The following is a 15,089-nucleotide window of genomic DNA, read 5'->3' as shown; positions in this document are numbered from 1 at the left end:
TAGATAGTAGCCATCTTTTCTATAATCAATTTAACTAGCTTGCATTCTTTTATGCAGGAGTAAGAAATTAAATGCACTAATTCTCCATCGAACTGATGTTGGTTCTAAGGAAACAAGTAATCCTGCAACAACAGTTGTGAGGTATGTTCAACTGTGATTAAATGTTAAATCTATTTGTTAGTCTGATTGTAACTTTTCAGAAAGTCATATCTCAAATGCTTATTTTTTTGTGGTCTTGCCAACCGAGTGACCTAATGTTATTTAGTGGTAATAGGAAATGAATTGTGCACCAAGAGCTTGAGCCTTCTATTTTAATCATCATCTAGTGAACCTTCTAGTTTTTAGGGACACAACATAATTTTTCAGAGAAGTCTTAACAAGATTTCTTGATAAAATAATATTGAAAGAACTATATACTAGCACAACAACATTAATAGAGCACAAGAAGTAAGAGAACAGAAATGTTAGAAATATCAACAGTATGCGTTCAGCTGTAACTAAGGTTGCTAGTTTCGGACGATCCTGATCCCACCTCGATTCCACCCAACTGGCTTGTTTCGGGCTAGATCAGCTGATTCCTTCTTGTATAAGAACATTTTCGGCTGTTTCGGCCAATTGGCTCATTTCGGGCTAGATTAGTTTTGAATTTTAAATTATTTTTGTCCTTAGTTTTGTTAATTACATTTTGAATTTAATCTTTGTTTAGTTGTTTACCTTGAAAATTCAAATGACTCAAAAACAGCTGCTATAAAATACTGAGGTGTTCTTCCTCCCTCTCATCCTTTTTCTCCCATGTTGGGAACTATTTTTTTATATTTTTTTCTCACCTTTCACTCACTCTCTCATTGATTGCCATGTGTCACCCACTAATTCACTCCGTCCTTCACATCCACTCATTGCTGTCGTGCATCAGCTGATAGTAATATTTATCTAATAGCTTATATATATTGTCATTGGTTGTAAATTAAATTAAAATTTTTATATACATATAATATACTATATTAGTAATGTTTTATATGTCATATATAATTATTTTTATTTTTTATATCTTAAAATTACCTTGCCTTGGTGCCCGTCTTGGTGCTAGGTGTGTAGGTTGATCGCTCACCAGCTGTGGCCACCTTTCAATACACTGCTTTTAGGCAAATAGAATGATAAACAATTTATAAAATGAAGAGTCAATAATCTGTCAAGAGTTGATGCATGAGCCTGAAATAGAAGAAATTGATGATGATGGTAGTTGCCATAGTTTGGAAGATGATACTCAGGAGGCAAATCTGGAGGCAATAAAAGATAGCAAAATTATGTATAGAATGGAGGAGGAGATGAGAAGTAGTGGCGGTAGCTTTAATAGATTTTGATTAGTTTACATATAGAGAAAAAAAATATGGAGGCAACAATTATAGGGTTCCTGGTGTTACAAGCGAGTTTAGAAATGTTGGATTAATGGATGCATATCGCCACAAAAAAGGTTGCACGTACCACTATCAACACCAAAAGAAAAAAAAAATTGCAAAAAAGCATGTTGGTGGAGGTATCTCTAATTTTTTCGTCAATAAACATATTTTCTTCAATGCAGCAGATGAACTTTATATTTATATTGAGGCCCAAACCATAAACACGGGAAAATGGGTGCCATGGCCATGTCCGACCTGCCAACACATGTCAGATGCATCACCGAGTATCCGATAATGAGAAAAAGAAGCGGACACACCGTAGACACGTTGGGGACATGCGAGGGACAATAGCTTGTTAAACTAAAATCCAATCTCTAAAACCTACAAAACTCTAAAACCCCAAATCACAACCTACGTGCTCCTCCCTCGATGACGCCCTCGATTGTTCGAAGCTCTCCTGACGATGACACTCCCGTCGACGATGCTCTAGCAGTGTGAAGCTCTCTTGCCGACGACACTCTTGTCAGGTCTCTTTCTCTCTTTGGCTGAGTTGAGGAGAAGTGGGTGGGTTTTTATTTCGAGTAAAGATAATTTTTTTAATATATCTGTTTTTTTAATTATTTATACAGCAGTGAGTAATGACTATTAGTTACTGTTAATTTTTACCTTATTTTTGTTTAAACAATAATTATAAATTTTTATAGTAACTATGACTTAGTGATTTATTTAAATTTTATTTTAGTTTTATTTAAACAGTAATTACAACTTTATATTTTTTTTGCCCATGATGACAAGAACAATGAGTGGCACCACTTTCAGTAAATTTTGTCCATATTTTTTTTTATTAATTCTTTTGCTATGTCTATAGCTTTATATAATAAATCTATCTTAGACTTGTCGTCATTGTCTATAAATCATAATCCCTAAATAACAGGCTCGAATACTATAGTGGCAATTGGATTTGTCCCAAAATGTATTTTAAAAAATCATTATGTCCACAGTTTTACTTAATCTTTGATCTTTATGTTTCATGTTCTTAATTATTATAGACCATTTCTTTAATATAAATACTGTATAATATTTTCCTTATATCACATGATGCTCTCTAATTCTAGAAAATGTGTCAAATCTAGTGAGGTCAGGTTTGGTGATTTTTCTATCATCAATCATCTCCCTAAATAAATTAATAACCCAATTATTGTTATATATAAAGTGCTAAACTTTATCAATTTCAGGATCTTTAGTAATATGCTCCAACATGAGATCAAGATAATGTGTAGCCTGTGAAGCATAGATACTAATACGAGATACGGGGATACAGATACGAGGATACGGATACGAGGATATGATAAATTTGAAAAACTACTATACGGATACGGCAATAAAAAATTAATAAAAATATATTTATAATATATTGCAAACCATTATAACATATGGTTTAATGCATATGATTCTAACTAATCTTGTGAATGTTTTGTAGTTACCTTCATAAAGGACAAGGGTTGAAAAGTATAACCGTGACTACACTACTACAGTGACCAACTGATCATTAATACAACATGCTTTAGTTAGTGAGGCAGTAATTAATTTATAAAACATGGCAGTGAGGTAGTAATTAATTTCTAAAACATAAGCAGTGAGACAGTAATTAATTTCTAAAACATGGCAATGAGGCAGTAAATAGTTTCTAAAATATGGCAGTGTGGTAGTAACTAACAGTGATGCAGTGAGGGAGTAATTATCAGTGAGGCAGTGAGAGCATGAGCACAAACATCAATCATCTCATCTGTGATCATTTAGCATCCTAAATTTCTCTAATAGCATTAATTAGGTCACTCCATCACTGTGATCAAAACCCCTAAAAGCGAAATCAAACCCTAAATTCTAAAATCATAGACAAAGGTGCAAGAGGGAGGGAGGAAGGTGCGTGAGGGAGGGAGATAAAGCAGGGTACCTCAATCACCGGAGGGAGTCGCCACACGGGGGAGGGGAGGGGAGGAAGCTTTCATCAACGGTGTGTGAGGGAGGAGGGAGGAGGCCTTCATCGTTGGCGCATGAGGGAGGCAGGAAGGTTTTTATCGCCGTCGACACGTGAGAGAGAAGGATTTTTAGGTCGCGCGTGAGAGAGAGGAACGAGAGAGCTGAGCGATATCGGGTTAGTTAAAATTAACGGGTCAGTTATTAACAAGTTCTAAATGAGTTTTATTTGTAGATCGAACCCGTTTAACTTAAATAATTCAAAAACGTATCTTGCTATATCCCTGCCGTATCCCAGCCGTATGGGATATTTAAAATTAATTATTTTAATTCGAATACTTCTTCAGGCGTATTGGATACGTATCGGTATCCGATACGTATTTGATACCGGTATGGAGGCCTAAATGAAGTATCCGTGCTTCATACGGTGTTAGCATATAATATTCAATACAAATGCTGTCTCTTTAACATAAGTAATTGTTCAACAACCTTAGAATTTGTCCTGTTATAAGTAACTACTTGGACCATCTTGTTTGACTTATTTTTTCTGATACATTTATTCTATTACAGCATTTTTTAATTAAAAAGTATAACTTACATTTTTTTAAATGAGCACTAGCATCCACAGACTTCAATAATGCTTTCCAAATGCCCAAATAAATTAATAAATTAATTATATCTATTTTGTTCTTTGTTGGCCATCCATCGTACATCAACATATAACTAAATTCATCCTAATAGCTTTTAAATATCTCAATCTCAATGTAAGTGTGAAGCACATCTACCTTTGTTTTAAGATATTTACTAGCAATATCATTTGAATTTAGATATAGAACACTAGTCCCTAGGGCCTTGTTTGGTTTAAGGCTAAGCTCTTCCAAACTAGATTAGCTGGCCCTATTTCTTAGTTTTGATTTAGGTACCTTGAACTGGGCTAAGATAATTTGATGTTTGGTTCTGAATTAGGGCACCAGTGTATTTATTATTTGTGATGAGAGTTGAAAATATGGAAAAATATTGGTTTTGGAGGGAAATAGATAATATGTAATTTTATTGGACGAAAATACTCTTTTCCTATCATGATTGTTGTCATTATTATAATATGCGAATATTATATGGTAATATACGAATATTATATGGTGTCTTATAGTATCTGAATATAATATATTATGATCCACTTTTTTGTAGATTGAGGCAACTACATAATAGCCATATACGTGTTTAAGTGTATATTTGCTGGCTTTTATGATATCTATAATAGTAATTTGCAGGTTTAAGTGCATATTTGCTAGCTTATATAGAGCCTATAATAGGCATTTGCGGGTTTAAATGCATATTTGCTGGCTCATATGGTGTTTATAATAGGTATTTGCTGACATAAGTACATATTTGCTAGCTTACATAATGTCTATAATAGCCTTTTGTGGGTTCAAATGTATATTTGCTGGCTTATATAGTGTCTAATAGTCATTTGTGGGCTTAAGTGTATCTGCTGGCTTATATGGTGTCTATAATAGCCGTTTGTTAGCTTATATAGTGTCTATGATAGCTATTTGTGGGCTTAAGTACATATTTGCTGACTTATAGTCTCCATAATAGGTACTTGCGAACTTTGGAATGATTTGTTGGCTTATATTGTGCATATATATATAATAGCCATTTGCTGGTATATTTGATAACTTATATGGTGTTTATAATAGCCATTTGTGGGCTTTAGTGCATATTTGTTGGCTTATCTAGTAAACTTGGTGAGAGAAGAGAGAGGAGAGCACACGAGAGAGGCTTGATTGGATATAATTTGACACATCTATATATGAGACATTTTATAATATAAAATATGAATATTTTGGAAGAGAGGAGAGAGAGAAGTAAGAGGAGAGATAAAATTGATAGATTTTAGTCATGTCGAAGGTAAAACTGGGATCAATTCGAAAGAATATGAGAATTTATATATTATTCTTTATTTATTTATTGAGGACTGAACTTGACTAGGGAAAAAAGTTAATTTGGTGTTTGGTTATTAAACAATGTCAAGAAGCCATAACCAAGTTCAGGACCCTGGTCCCCCCTTGAGCTCAAAACAAACAAGACCTAACAATTTTATAGCATCCACTATTGTATGATAATAAAAGTTCAGCTACATGAAAAAAATATGGTTATGGAAGAAAAATTTAGAGATAGGCTTAGCAATGTGATATTTTGCATTTTTATCCATTTGATAGCTGTCTTGATTATGGTCTGTGTGCGCCTTTTTTTTCTATGATGATTTATGAATGTCTACGAGGTGGATTGATTTTACCAAAGATGATGAAAACGTGAACTCACAACTATTCATTTGTAGGATCTTGTGCACCACTAAATAGAAAAGAGATTCATTGCCTTTCTTTTCTTGTTATCATGCATAAATATAACTTGTCTTCATCCATTCAATCGTGGTATCCCACATTTTATATTTTTAAATGTAAGCATGATTTATCTGTGTTTGCAACCCATAATATATTATATATAGGTTTATATGTTTGATGAAAGCAAGTATATATTCAATTTTATCCACCAAAGGTCATCGAGAACTTTATCTTTGACAAATTGTTATTTTGCCAGTATCATCTTCCTTATAAGAGCTCCATTTATCGCTGATTACTATTGATTGAAGATCTTTTCTAATCACTCATTGAAAGTTGAATGATGAAATTTTTTATGCACATTACATCCCTTACAATGTCTAAGATTCAGCTACACTTATCAAACACAATCTCATTTACCTTGGTGAGTTTTGCTGCACATACATTCTTCAAAACTAGGTTAGGAGTATGAATTATACATGGAGTATAAAAAATGTAAGAAAACCTTGCTTCAAGAAGCATCCTTGCTGTCTTACAAACAGGTGCATTATTCGTAACCACTTGAATTACAATATAGGGCCCAACCTCTTTAATGATTTTAATGATCAAATCGGAGATAAAACATTTGCCTTTATATTCTCCGTCACAATTCACAGCCCTCAAGAACATGGGGCTACTCTCAGTTACTGCTTAAAAATTTATAAGAGATCTCCTCTGTGCATCAATCCAGCCATCACATTCAATACTCACCCTTTTCTTCCCCCATGTTCTTCTAATAGGGTTTAGCAATATTTCAATATTTGCTCTCTCTTGTTGAAGTAGTGTAGTTTTTAACATATTGTAGGTGGGGTTCGGAGATAATTAGTTTTGAGTTTGGATCCGGGTTAACAAAAATTAACCCGACCCATTAAGAATAAAATTTTCACTCAACTGCGTCCCCCCTATCCGAGTAGTGTCCCGCCTGTGTCCCTTTTTAATTTTATTTTCTTTAATTGCAAATACTCCGGACCTGTGTCGAACACGTTCCCACACAGACACCTCTCCTAGTAGGTGTCCGAGCTTCCTAGGTTGTTATTCTCTGTACAGTGTCCTCATTGAATTATACATCCAAGGTAACATATGTACTCTTTAGGTGATTCTTCTTGACATGAGAGAAAACAATGTTTTGAAAAATAGTTCAGGATGTTGCCTTGGGAGGGACACTCATATGAATGCCCGTGCAATACCAAATGGTAGTATTTGATGGGCTGAGGTGATGCGCCTGCCTAGGTGGCAACTTGTGAGCCTAAGCATGTTAAGAATTGCAATCGTATTACTAGTTTGACCCAGCATAGTTTAGTTCCTTTACAAGAACCCTCCAATCATGAAAGGATGTTGGATGATCTCTATCGTTTTGCCTTAGAGTGTGATGCTTTTGACTCTTGTTCCCATTAATATGCTTGGATGAGTAGGGATTTAAGCAATTGTAGGAGGAAGAAATTGTTGGATCCTTTAGTCTATCTTTCTTGGTCCTTTTGTATCTCCCTCTCCTCTTTTTGTCCTTCGCAATCTGTCTATTCCTATTCTTTCATTTTAGCTAGTACCAATAAAGGCGTTATGACCTCTGCCACAATTGCTAGGAAGAGCAGTAAGGTAGGCCACTGCTACAATCAAAGGCAGGAGCAGCAAGGTTGGCCACTTCTTTCTCCTTTTTGCGTTTTCATTTTATCGATTTGATGATATGCTTTTTGGCTTTTTCTAGACATCATTGGTGGTACTCTTGGTGTTTTCTGATACTATGTGAAAGTCATGATCAATCTTTTTTTTTGGGACACGGACAATCATTTGCTACTAATTAAGTTTTTATACACTTTTTAATTTATGTAAAGTAGGTGTTGTGGTTCATTTTTCATGTCGACTTTGTTTCTCTCAAAACATGCATAATTTCTCTTTAACTGGCTTTTCTTTTTTCAGGAATGAACAAGTTGAGCAGAATTGCCATATAAATACTTGCAAAGCTCATGTTTGTGGTGTTGCGAAAAAGGTTTGCTTTTAAATTCAATAATATTTTTTCTTCCTTAAGTTGATTTGACTGAGAATATCTAGAGAGTTATTATACCTTGGGATTTTTGTTTGCTAATAGTAGTTGGACTTCATGTCTACTATTACATTTATCCTGTAACAGGATCGATTGTTCAGTGGAACAATTGATATCTACTAACATTTGAAGGAAATGCATGTTGTGTAAGAACTTGTATAGTGAATTGCACAAGATAAAAAAGGCATCAAAATGCACGAGGCTGCCATCTAGAGATGATCATTGAGTGGGTCAGGCCGATTAGGGCCAAGCTTTTCGAGTTGACCGGGCTTAAGTATTTGTTGATAGCTCGGCCTACTAATAACTTGGGCCGTGTCGGGTTCGAGTCTTGCTAGAATATTATAGCTCATTACCACTCACTTGCCCGATAGGCGTAATGGGGTTGAGCATAATAGGCGAAGCTTAAATGGACGAATTTAAGAAACATTATATCTTATTGAATTGGTGTTATGGGCCTCCATGAAAATAGCTTAGTTTGCTTTCATAGGAACTTAGGTATATAGTGGTATTCAATTTATTAAATATCTAATGTGGAATTAAAAAACCATAGGAATAGGAGGTGTAACAGGCTACGCCCCGGGCGGGCAAAGGCCTATGATACAACCGGAACTTGATCAAGTTGTATCGGAAGAAATAAATTTGTTTTGAAAGAAAATAAAATTTTTGTCGGGGGCATTCGAATGCAAGGGATTGCGTTTGAACGCATTATGCGAACTCCTGCATGCGTTTACAAATACAAAGAACGAGATTTGTGCGTTCGAACGGCCTCGAGCCCATTCGAACGGCCTCGAGCCCGTTCGAACGCCTGCATGCGTTTGCAATCGCGGCGAGAACACTTTGTTTTTAGTGTTTTATTTCTATTGTTTGAGTCCAGGGGGTAGCCTCTAAGTATTGCGGAGTGCATCTTAGTTGAGTTATGTTATGAAATCATATTTTCTTCTCCTATCTCTCTATCTATTTCTCTCTTTCTCTCCTTCTTCTTCTTGCCCTAACTTCTCGTCATCCCCTAACCTTCATTGGTTAGATCTTCCTTCTCGTCTGTCGCGGCCCTACTTCTTTCCCTTCATCTATTATCATCTCTCATCGCGATTAGCCCCATCCACATGCCATCTTCTCCTCCTCTTCCATCATCATCAAGATCTCCCTTTAATCCAAATAACCAACCCATCCTCATATCGGTCCAGTTCGTAACAGCCTAGCCCATGCCTTTCATCATCTCGGGCTTGGGTTGGGCCAGGCTTAGCCCGGTTAAGATCAGGCAAGTTTGGGCCAGGCCTAGGTGGGTTGGGCTTGCGCAGGGAAGATATATACAACTGTATCCTTATTTTTGAAGACAAATGTTTCCAAGACTTGAACCTATGATCTCTCACATGAAAGAAACGAAAGAAATAAAATTATCTTGTAAAATGTGGAGAAGGAGATAATCTGACATTTAGTAATAAGTTGAGGATTGAGACAGGTAGTGATATTATGAAGTAGAAAATTTAAAGTTTAAATGTTATCAAAGATGATCTCAGTCTCTTCATTTTGTTATGATCTTTCCCCACTTTCTAGTGCACATTTATGAAATAGTTCCAGAATTTTAGACAACATATAATTTGCTCGTTTGATTTTAGTTAATTCTTGATGTCTGTTAGATTTAATTGGGACAACTTGGTCCATAAATTTTAGTCCAAATAATTGTTGTATCTGTATTATTGTATTAAAAATATTTTTACCTCGAAGATGGGAGAGAAAGGAGGGAATACTATATTTCAATGTAACTATTGTATACAAATATACAATGGTTCTTATTTTAGGGTGAAGGCACATTTGTTGAGAACACCAGGGTGTGGAATCAAATCTTGCCCTAAGGTTAATAGTCAACATCTTAATGAGATGAAACGAGTTGTGGAAGAGGTTGAGCTGAAAATTAAAAATTATATGGCTAGACCGGTACCCTTACCATTATCAACTCGACCACCCTCATCATCTTTGGGAGAGATTTTTGAACCTAGAAAAAGGATGGCTACTAGAGATTCATCTTTGGAGAAATCTTTCAACTTAGTTATTCGCAATCAATTAACTGGCGAAATTCCTAGAATATTTTATTCAGGCGGATTACCTTTTCATCTTGCTAGAAATCCATATTATATAAGGTCATTTCAGTTTGCAGCTAACAATCATATATCTGGTTTTTCGCCTCTTGGATATAATTTATTGAGAACCACATTACTCTTACAAGAGAGGGCAAACATTGAAAGATTGTTAGACCCTATCAAAAGCACTTGGATGGAAAAAGGTGTTACCATTGTGTGTGATGGTTGGACAGATGCACAGAGGAGGCCTTTTATTAATTTTTTGGCTGTCACTGAAAGTGGTCCTATGTTTTTGAGAGCTGGTAACTGTGAAGGGGAAATTAAAGATAAATTCTTTATATCTAATTTGATCATCAATGTAATTGAAGAAATTGGGCCACAACATGTTCAAGTGTTCACTGATAATGCCCCTGTTTGTAAGTCTACAGGGATGATTGTTCAGAGTAAATACAGTCATATTTTTTGGACGCTATGCATTGTGCATACTCTCAATCTTGCTCTAAAAAATATATGTACAGCAAAAAACTCTGATGCAAATGAGATGGTCTTTGATGAGTGCAGTTGGATATCTATTATGGCAGGCATGGTTTCCAGTTTTGGCCGATCCCGAGTAGGATCGGCCCAAAACCCGACCAAAACGGGGGGCAGCAATAATTGATGTCCCCACCCCCTACTTGCCTCTCTCCCTTTTCTCTCTCTTTTCTTTCTTTCTTTTCTTTCTTTCTCTATTTCCTTTCTTTCTCTCTTTCCCACGGGTCTTTTTCTCACCGGCGACTGAGTAGATCTCCGGCGACGTTCTCTGACGAAGATTCGATGATCTCGATCTCCGGCGACCTTGGGTAAGTTTTTTTTTCAGTTTTTAATTATTGTTTTGATTGTGTAGCAGTTGCACCTGTAGTAGGTGCTGCTGCAGCAGCACCAACACTAGTAGTGATAGCAGCACTTGGTGCTGCTGCAGCTGATGCTGCTTATGCAGTTATGCCTCGTAAATTTTAAATTATTTTATATTTTATTTTGATTTTTGTTTATGTTTTTTAGTTGCAGAGTTAAAATATCAATAGCTCCAAAAGAGAAGTCATATGATACCGATATTGGGTGGCAACATTGCAGTACTATTGGACAAGATAAAAGACGTGTTAAATGTAACTGGTGCGGAAAGGAAATGAGTGGTGGTGTTAACCGTTTGAAAAAACATTTAGCTGGAAGACAAGGAAATATAGCACCTTGCACTCAAGTGTCTTTGGAAGTTAGAAAGTAGATGTTAGTAAAATGAAGGATAAACAATCTGCACAACAAAGAGAGCCAATGGTTCGTGACGAATTGATGCATAATCTTGTATACATTGATGATAATAGTAGTGAGCAAACTAAGGCGGATGAGGAGAGATAGAGGAGAGCAATGAAAGAAAGCAGAAATATGCATAGAAAAGAGGAAGAGATGAGAAGAAGCACTGGTGGTAATTTTCAGAGAGAGAATATGGGGGCAGCAGTTCTACCCAAAGGACTCCTGGTGGTACAGCAGAGTCTGAAAATATTAGATCAATGGATACATATCTTTAGAAAAAAAGGGGTAGTACACAGACTTCTAGCAAAACAGCTCTCAAAGGATTAAAAATGCAAAAAAACACATTGGTAGGGCTATCTCTAAATTTTTCTTGTACAACCATATTCCTTTCAATATAACTAATAGTCGTTACTATCACACTATGATGGATGCTTTACAATTAGTAGGGCCTGGGGTTCCGCTTCCTAGTTCAAATGATATTGCTACTAAATATTTTGACTCAGAGATAGATAAACTTCATACTTACATTGAAACATTTAAATGATATTGGGATAAATTTGGTTGTATACTGATATGTGATGGGTGGAGTATACAAAATAGAAGAAATATAATTAATTTATTAGTGTACTCTGGCATGGGGACAATATTATTGAAATCTGTGGATGCTACTGCTCATTTCAAAAATGCAGATTAAATTTGTCAATTGATGGATGAAGTGGTACAAGAAATCGGTGAAAAAAAAGTAGTCCAAGTGGTTACTGATAATGGAGCAAATTATAAAACTGCTGGAAATTTACTGATGATAAAAAGACCTCATTTATATTGGACGCCATGTGCTGCACATTGTATTAATCTAATGTTGGAGGATATTGCAAAATAGCCTGAAATTGACATAGTCATACGTGAAGGTCAGAGGTTAATAAATTTTATATATAACCATGGTTGAGTTTTTAATTTACTCAAGCAGATGACTGGTGGTAGGGGAGATCATCAGACCCGGGGTCACTAGATTTGTCACTCACTTTTTAGCCTTCGAGAGCATCATGCGCTACAAGGATGATATTATGCGGATATTTACATCACATTAGTGGTTTATAAAAATTAAAAATATGAAACCTAAAGATAAATCTTTAAGTGAAACTTTAAAAAATATGGCTCTTGGAAATGCATTTTGGGATAATATTATAATTGCCACCGCAATATTTGAGCCTCTTGTTAAAGTATTAAGATTTGTAAATAGTGATGACAAGTCTGAGATAGATTTCTTATATGAGGCAATGGATATAGCAAAAGAATCAATAAAAAAATTGTGGGTCAAAGTTATAGGAAGTAGTGGAAGATGATTGATTCTAGATGAAACAAACAACTACATAGAGATATATATGCTGCTGGTAGGCATACTTTTAAGTTTTAAGTTTTAATTTATTAATTTACTTTTATTTATGAATATTTAAAAATTTGAATGCTTACAAATTTTAAATTTCTACAGGGTCTTTTCTTAATCTTAGATTTCAATTATCTAAAAATGTCAATAATGATAGTGAAGTCTTGTTAGGGGTTAGGAAGGTAATCAGCAAGCTTGAGCCCGATATTCATAAACAAATCCTTTGCAATAAAAAAGTGAGTTATTATTCAATTAAATAATTTTATTATTATTTGTTTCAAGTTTTAACTTTCAATATAATAAGTATGCAATAAGCTAATAATATATTTCTGATTTTAGATGGAGAGATATAGATTGAGAGCTGGACAATTCAATCAATGTTTTGAAAGGCGGCCGCGGATGGCGGGCAGTCACCCCACCGCCTAGCGCCTAGGCGGAAGGCGGGCAACAAGGCGGGTGACAAGGCGGTCTAGCATTTTTAATATAAAAAATTATAAATAAATAAATAAACATATATAATATACATAATCACAAATTCACAACCATAATAACATAAATACATAAATAGCAACAAGTTCTAAAATAAAATACTAAATAATATAATCATAATTCACAACCATAATAACATAATCACAATTCACAACCACAATAACATTACCACAATTCACAACTATAATAACATAAATACATAATCAAAGATTCAAAATTATCACAACCATAAGTTCCTAGCAACAAGTTCACAAATCACAATCATAACAAAATAATATGATAAAACATATCAAAATTATAAGGTCCATAACAAATAACATATAATCAAAAATTCAAAATTATCAAGTTCATAACAAGTTCACAATTATAACATAAAGGCCATCTTCTAATCTTCTTCACAATTTATGGGAGGAACTTCATCGACCAAAAGATTATCATCGGAATCATTATTAAATTCTAGCTCAACATCATCCTCATCATCTGTTTCTTTATTCGACTCAATTAATTGTTCATCTAAAGAAGTGGAAGGAGTGCTACTAGTAGTAGCTTGAGTAGATCTAGTGCTCCTCCTTGATCTTAAATATTCTTTGGCTCCTGATGTTTCTATCACCATCTCCCAAGTTAACCCTTCACCTGGAAAGACCTCTTGCTCTACATGATCATTATCCAACCATTCCCTTGCATTATTTCTTTCTTTTGAAATGACTGGATCCTTCTCTTTCGCTATCTTTCGATCCTTCATTCTTGCATTAAATTGTACATAAATAAGATCATTTAGCCCTTCACTTCTAATCTATTTCTCTTTTTTGAATGAATCTGAAATCATCAAATCAAAGACTAAATCAATTTGATAATAAAATTCATCAATTTAGCTTAGTCAATACAATGATTAATGATATATTACCCATTCAAAGGAGCTCCAATTTCTTTCACATCCTGAGGATCTACATGTTAAATTAAGAATCTTAACCGCCATACATTTCAAGTAGGGGGCAGCGGCTCCATATACATTCTACCAATGAGCTATAATCATAAAAATTAAAAAGTAACTTAGTAACATATAAAGAATAAAACTGTAAAAGACATGTTTTACACTTTTACAACATATGCTAATTAATAATTATTACCTGGGTTGAATTCATCATTGTTAACTTCTCTTATTAATCTTGCTAGCGGTCTCCCAAATATCCCAGTGGCATCCTTATATGCTTTCATCTCCATATTTGAAATGTGAACTTGAATGGCTTGATCTCGATAAAAGTTCTCAATACAACTAAGAACACCATCCATTACATTAGAGTCAGTCTCCATCTCATCTAAATCTCTATAAAAATAGTATGTATTTAAGTAATATGCAGCAGCGTGGAGATGTGTATCAAGCTTTCCATTTGTATAGTGATCAATTGCATCTAGAAAAGGCTTAGAAGATGTCTCATTATTATTGAAAATATTTTTTATTTCTTTCTTGACATCTTTCAATCCACCATATATGAATCCCATTGGTGGCTTTATTTCACCATCAACAACTCGTAGCAACTTCACCAAAGGAGTGAATACTTTAACTGCTAATGACACTTGCCTCCAAAATTGGTTATTGAGGATAGTAGAATAAACTCTCTTTCCTTTCGCAGTTTTTGATCATTTGCAACTTAAAAATTCATCGGAAGTAAACATAAGCCTTAATTTTTCTTTCTTCTCCAAAAGACTCTGTAATGTGAGAAATAAAGTGGCAAATCTTGTAACCCCGGATCTCACGATCTCCCTTTTTAGTGTAAACTGACGCATCAAACTCAATGTTTTGTGATGTCCATAAATGAACACAGTGATTTCCCTTCCACGTTCAATTGAACCCCTAATCCTTCCTTCCTTTGATATCATCTCTAACATCAAATCTATACAGTGGGCAGCACAAGATGTCCAATATATACGAGGATAATTTTGCTTTAGCAACCGTGCAAATAAGCTAAATTAGCAAAGAAGATTATCGATCACAACTTGAAGTACATTTTCCTCTCCCACTTCCTTGATACCCTCAACAACAATATTGTGAATGTATTCACC

The 15,089-nt window shown here is 34.8% G+C and overlaps 1 protein-coding gene across 2 annotated transcripts in view; it reads left to right on the top strand.

The window, feature by feature from the left end:
* Window positions 1–15,089, top strand: part of LOC140795623 (coilin-like) — a 61,556-nt gene that overhangs the window by 17,513 nt on the left and 28,954 nt on the right. For both annotated transcript variants that reach the window (XM_073148306.1, XM_073148308.1), the window contains exons 4-5: window positions 58–141; window positions 7,670–7,739. In XM_073148306.1, coding sequence (XP_073004407.1) covers window positions 58–141; window positions 7,670–7,739 — 154 coding nt within the window. The remainder of the gene's footprint in view (window positions 1–57; window positions 142–7,669; window positions 7,740–15,089) is intronic.

This window comes from Typha latifolia, chromosome 9 (genome assembly GCF_019914945.1).
Source record: "Typha latifolia isolate L0001 chromosome 9, TyphaL0001v2, whole genome shotgun sequence".
Lineage (NCBI taxonomy): Eukaryota > Viridiplantae > Streptophyta > Magnoliopsida > Poales > Typhaceae > Typha > Typha latifolia.
Note: the sequence above shows the minus strand (reverse complement) of the source record. Positions and strands in the feature narration are given on the sequence as shown.